The sequence below is a fragment of the Anarrhichthys ocellatus genome, unplaced genomic scaffold (genome assembly GCF_004355925.1).
Source record: "Anarrhichthys ocellatus isolate YVR2014 unplaced genomic scaffold, GSC_Weel_1.0 scaffold190, whole genome shotgun sequence".
NCBI lineage: Eukaryota > Metazoa > Chordata > Actinopteri > Perciformes > Anarhichadidae > Anarrhichthys > Anarrhichthys ocellatus.
The window spans coordinates 154,511-160,785 of record NW_022280220.1 but is presented as its reverse complement, the minus strand read 5'-3'; the positions used below and the strand labels follow the sequence as shown (position 1 = coordinate 160,785).

Genomic DNA, 6,275 nt, shown 5'->3' with positions numbered 1-6,275 from the left:
TAGTATAGCCTCGAGCTGTCAATCATCCACACCTGTAGTATAGCCTCAAACTCCATGTGGATATTTAGCAATGTGACTATTAATTAGTTCAGCAGGTGTTTTCATTATGGATCAATCTGATTATTCATATATTGATGTATTGATCAAATAAATATCTGTATCAGTATGTGTATGAGCTGTACCACCAGGTTAACCTGCAGGTTTTACTCAGTAAGATGACAACATTTAAAAAACTGTTAATCAATTTCATAAATGTCATATAATCTAATACCAGAGAGAAGAAGTGGATCAGCTGATGGACATAACATTATTACAATCTAAACGATTCTAATAATCAATGAACTTTCTCCGTTTCTCTGTTTCACGGTGGTGCAAAGTAACTAAGTACATTTACTCAAATACTGTACTATTTTTAGCGTAGTTTTTAAATACATTACAAACTCTTTGTAAAAAACACAAATGTGTCTTTGTCTTGTAAACTTACACTTATATATAATATAGAAAAAATCTTTGTACACAACATCGCTAATACATTTTGAGACATTTCCCCACAACTTTTTAAGAGTACTGACGAGGCACAGTTATGTTCTAATATCTGATGGAGCAGATATAAGATATCACGTGATGAAGACCATGCTCTCTGGCTGAAAGCAACCTCTCAGCGGGTTTGATTCTGTGTTTGTTTGCAGGATGGACGCGTGCAGTAGGAACCCGAACCGCACGGCGCCGGTCGCTGACGATGACGGACTCCGGCGGGCCGACGCGCCGCTCTGCTCCCGGACCAACGGGTGGAGCTGGCCTCCGCACCCCTTCCAGCTGCTGGCCTGGCTGCTCTACGTCTACTTCGCCGTCACCGGCTTCGGCGTGTTCGTCCCACTGCTGCCCCCCCCACTGGATCCCTGCAGGCTACATCGTATCCTTTAGACCCGATGGACCCAGTGTTACTTATTGATTATGCTCATTGGTTTATTGGTTGTAGCCTTTAGTATCTTTAGATGATGCTAATATTTCACTGCTGTCAGACTACTACTACTACTACTACTACTGCTGCTGCTGCTGCTGCTGCTGCTGCCGCCACTACTACAACTACAACTATCGCTGATTCTGGATATGTGTAGATGATGCTAATGTGACTTGAATAAGCTTCCCCTATCGGTCCACTGATCATCCAGGGTTTTGTTGTGGTCCTGATGCTGAGCCTCAGTGTACTGGAATCACCTTCGTGTGTCACCTGTGCGTCCACCTGATGGCTGTGTCCGTGGACCCGGCCGACCACAACGTCAGAACCAAGAGCGACAGAGGTCCGGTGCCAGAGTTCGACCGCTCAAAACACGCCCACGTCATTGAGAACTGCCACTGCTACCTCTGCCAGGTGGACGTGTGAGTAGACTCTAGAATGTTTAGATGAATTAACATCAGTAATTACAGACACTTAAAAAGCTCCATTCAAATAGCATCGCTCATCAGCAGATGGCGTTTGAATGGAGACGTCACATGAGCCAGAAACCTAAAATGTTTTAATGAAACATCTATCTATGTAGATATGTAGGAGCCTGTGTGTCCTCCAGAGAGTTGGACAGACGTCATCCAGGTAGTCTCTGAAGGCAGTCTGTAGTAACATTTAGACAGTAGGGGGGTACTGGCCCTTTAAGAAGTGTTGGGTATCTCCATGTTTAATGCAGCTCACTTCCTCAGTGTAAATAATGAAAGTACTCACTGAGGTCTGTTGTGAGTCACTGTGATGGATCTGATCCTGAGCTGCAGTTAGAAACCAGGTCAGTGGTCTGGTTTCCCCCAAGAGGTCCTGGAGGAACTGGGTCACATGTAGACCTGCAGTCTGCTGACAGCGTCTGAGTTACTAACAGCTGTTACTACTACTAGTACTACTACTACAGTCAGAATACTACTACTACTACAGTCAGACTACTACTACTACAGTCAGAATACTACTACTACTACAGTCAGAATACTACTACTACTACAGTCAGACTACTACTACAGTCAGAATACTACTACTACTACAGTCAGACTACTACTACTACTACAGTCAGACTACTACTACTACTACAGTCAGACTACTACTACTACTACAGTCAGAATACTACTACTACAGTCGGACTACTACTACTACAGTCAGAATACTACTACTACAGTTAGACTACTACTACTACTACAGTCAGACTACTACTACAGTCAGAATACTACTACTACAGTTAGACTACTACTACTACAGTCAGAATACTACTACTACAGTTAGACTACTACTACTACTACAGTCAGACTACTACTACTACTACAGTCAGACTACTACTACAGTCAGAATACTACTGCTACTTTTTAATCCTCTGATTCACAAACTAAATGAAATATTCAAACAGAATATATTCATCACTTGAACAAAACCTTAATGTTGGTTAAATATTATGTTCTGTATGGATATATAGATTTATTTAGTTTGTTTTATTTGTAATATACTCTACATATATCTATATATTGATCCAGAGTGCGTCTCTGGTGTGGTTTCAGGGGTCCCAAGTCGAAGCATTGCAGTTCCTGTAACAAGTGTGTTTCTAACTTCGACCATCACTGTCGCTGGCTCAACAACTGTGTGGGCAGCAGGAACTACAGGTAAGTCTGTGTCTGACGTCAACAAATAACACGACTTCTCCTTCACAACATCAGGCTCGTCTCTCTCTTGGTAATGTAAAGGAAATTCAAATACTTGGACTTTCCACCATGATGGTAATACAACAAATAGAACGTTTAGTGTGCACATCTGTATTTGAATGTTATTTAAAATCAGTGTGTCCTTTTATTAAATATCTGATAATGTAAACTACAAAGATGGATGTCAGCTCCAGCTGATCATAACCCACAAACTTGTAAATACACAAGACATATGTATTCAGTAGTACTGTGTGTACTCAACAGTACTGTATGTACACAGCAGTTTCATGTGTACTGAGCAGAATTGTTTGTACTCAGCAGTAATGTGTGTACTCCGCTGTACTGTGTGTTCTCTGCAGTACTGTGTGTATTTAGCAGTATTGTGTACTGTGTGTCTCCTGCAGGTTGTTCCTCCACAGTGTGGTCTCGGCTCTGTTGGGGGTCTCTCTGGTTCTGGTCGTTGCCTTTTACGTCTTCATTGAGTTCTTTCTGGACCCGTCTAAACTCCGCTCTGACAAACACTTCCTGGGTAAGACCTGACCTCTGACCCCTGACCTCTGACCCAGCATGAGATCGATCTCCAGACAATCCTCAAAATATGCTTAAAACACACTGGAACCAATTTACTTTACATCTTGTTACATCTTTATAAAGTTCTGCTGCATTTTGAACAATAATAATAATAATAATAAAAACAACAATACATTATAATAATAAATGACAATAATTATACAAATGAACGATAATAATAGCAAAACTATTTATTATTTAACAATAGCAACATTGTGAGTCTGTTCTTTCTTACATGATAATTCCTGTATTGTTTTAATCAGGCTCCTGTTTTTCACTTCATTTTTCATGATGATAGAAATTCATCCCGATCAACTTATTGTCAGTGTCTTTTTGTGTGTGTGTGTGTGTGTGTGTAGTGAGGAACGAGACAGCCGTGTGGTTTGTCTTCCTGCCGGTGGCTCCGGTCCGGTCGGCTGCAGCAGTGATTCCCGGTCTTGCTGCCGTCACCGTCGCTCTGGGTCTGCTGTCGTCTGTGCTGCTCTGCCACCTGCTCTGCTTCCACCTCTACCTGAGTAAGACACCACAGACACACACCTGTCTGTCTGTCTGTGTGGCGGTGACATCATCACTGTGTGTGTGTTACAGTGTGGAACCGACTCAGCACCTTTGAGTACATCGTGCGTCAGCGTCACCGTCACCGTCAGGACGGCAGAGACTCCAGGAAACCAGGATCAGTGAAGGAGCCGTCGCTCCACCTCATCAAGGTAACTGAGGCTCCGCTGGTGGCCATGTTGGCTCTGATGTGACCCGACACACCCACTCTCACACCCACACAACTAACTGGTGTAAATATGAAAACTCTCTCTCTCTCTCTGACTGTAGGGGGCGACATCAACACAGGATGAACCTTTACATCCTCTTTTAAATGTAACTCCTCATTCAGGACGTTGTAACCATGGTGACATGGCAGGATATTATGGTCTAGTAGAGTATTGATTAGTCATGTGACTACAAAGGACACAAAACGACATCATCGTCAACCGTTGCCTTAAAAATATAGACTTATTCAGGGTTTGACATTAAAAAAGCTCGGCTACTTGATTGATAGACAAACTTATCAGAAATGTAAAGAAATGAGAAAATACAGGACTAATGTATCGATAAATAATAAATAACATAAACAGAAAACGTTACTGTCTAGAGTGGTTATTTTCATAGAAACACACGATTTAAATGATAACGGAAGAAGGAAGGAAGGAGGATGTTATAATTTACCTTCAGCAGTACTGATTTTCATAATGTAACTGAAGTGAACCTCCTCTTGTTAGCTGTTAGCTTCGTTATTAGCATGACTGTGCAGCTGAAATACAAAAACACACAATAACTCTTAATTACAGTAAATATGTGTTCTGGTCTGACCCCCCTCAGGACGTGAACTACTCGGGGACTCTGGGCTACACCAACCCTCAGCAGGACGTGGAGGAACCGAACATTGTGTCTGTGCAGGGGGAGGCAGAGTGAGTGCTTCTGGTTCTCTGGTTCTGGTTGTGGTTCTGGTACTCTGGTTCTGGTTCTGGTCCTGTAGACACGCCTCGCTGCCATTGATCCCGACGCCTTTTTAGTAAACACTTCATTTCATAACACAATAGATAGCCATGGAAACACCAAAAAACAAAGTGTGCAAAAGGAGAATTCTTTTGGCCGTGACCTCCGGGAAGCAAACAAAGTGTGTGCGTTGTGTGTGTATGTGTGTGCGTGTGTATTGTGTGTGTGTGTGTGTGTGTGTTTGCCTTCATAAATAACTCCACTCTCTGAACCTTCGTCTGTTGGGAGTGACTTTATTTATACTGGAGCTCTCAGAGCACTGAGTCCAGCAGGACAGACAAAGAGATGAGACTGTGCTGTGATTGGCTGGTACTACTGTAGCTACACTGGTCCAACAAAAATGGCGACGCTTCGTACTGATGTCTTGATGAACTTTATTTGCCGTTCTCTCTCTCTCTTCCTCTCGCTCTCTCCACCTCAGACACCTCAGACACCGTGAAAACTACAAACAAAACATAAACATTTGTACGTAAATTGCGAGCTCTTGTGGAGTCTCTCAAGCAAATGTCCATTGACAAACGGACATTTGCTAGTACAAGTTGCTAGCACATATTAGCACATTAATAATGACATAAACTACAAATTACAATCTCAAAAAATGCAACACATTTAAATGTAAAGGCAGGTCAACAACAATACACACAAATACGTATATGTACAAATGAACACTTTACCATGTGCACCTCTTGGACCACATGCAGAATCTGTTTAACCTGGGGTGCTTTACTCCGCTTAGCTTCTGCGCGAGCAAACGACCCACAATGCCACGGTCACATGCCCATGCCAACTCTGGGTGTGGCCTGTTACTTAGCGACATACAGTACATGACGAAATACGATACATTGAGGCACCACATACGGTACCATATAAACTCAAAAGAATAAACAATTACACATGTCTCCTTGACAGTTACAACTACTCTGCTGTGATTGGCTGGTACTACTGTGCTGTGATTGGCTGGTCAGCAGGACAAGTAGTCAGGGTGTTGTACTTGTACCAAAATGTAGGCTTATTAAAAAATAAATAAAATCAGGGATTTGTACTAAAAACAAACAAACGTCATATTCTAAATGTCATCTTTTTAGTTATTGTCATATTTAGTGATTGTTTACATAAAAAAACAATTCTAATGTTAAAAAATTAAAGATTGTATTTTTATTTAAATATTTGCTTTTGTTAAATTACCATTATGTCACATTATTTATTAACTTTAGAGCTCCAACGATTAATCGATCAATAGGAAAATAATTGTCTTAGTAACACCTGTGTGTGTGTGTGTGTGTGTGTGTGTGTGTGTGTGTGTGTGTGTGTCAGGTTCCTGTCTAATGGCAGAGTGAGGACCGTGTCCAGTCCTGTCATGGAGGAAGAAGCTCCGCCCACAACGTCTACTGAGCTGAAAGCAGCAGAACACACACACCGACGCACACAGGTAAACACACACAAACACAAACAGGTACACACACACAGAGGTAAACACACACACACACACA

The 6,275-nt window shown here is 42.0% G+C and overlaps 1 protein-coding gene across 1 annotated transcript in view; it reads left to right on the top strand.

Moving 5' to 3' along the window:
• zdhhc1 (zDHHC palmitoyltransferase 1) overlaps positions 1-6,275 on the top strand; it is a 9,324-nt gene that overhangs the window by 584 nt on the left and 2,465 nt on the right. The window contains 9 exon segments of the mRNA XM_031878655.1: positions 690-882; positions 884-913; positions 1,205-1,380; positions 2,527-2,628; positions 3,072-3,196; positions 3,597-3,752; positions 3,826-3,944; positions 4,609-4,697; positions 6,100-6,214. Coding sequence (XP_031734515.1) covers positions 691-882; positions 884-913; positions 1,205-1,380; positions 2,527-2,628; positions 3,072-3,196; positions 3,597-3,752; positions 3,826-3,944; positions 4,609-4,697; positions 6,100-6,214 — 1,104 coding nt within the window. The 5' untranslated portion in view covers position 690.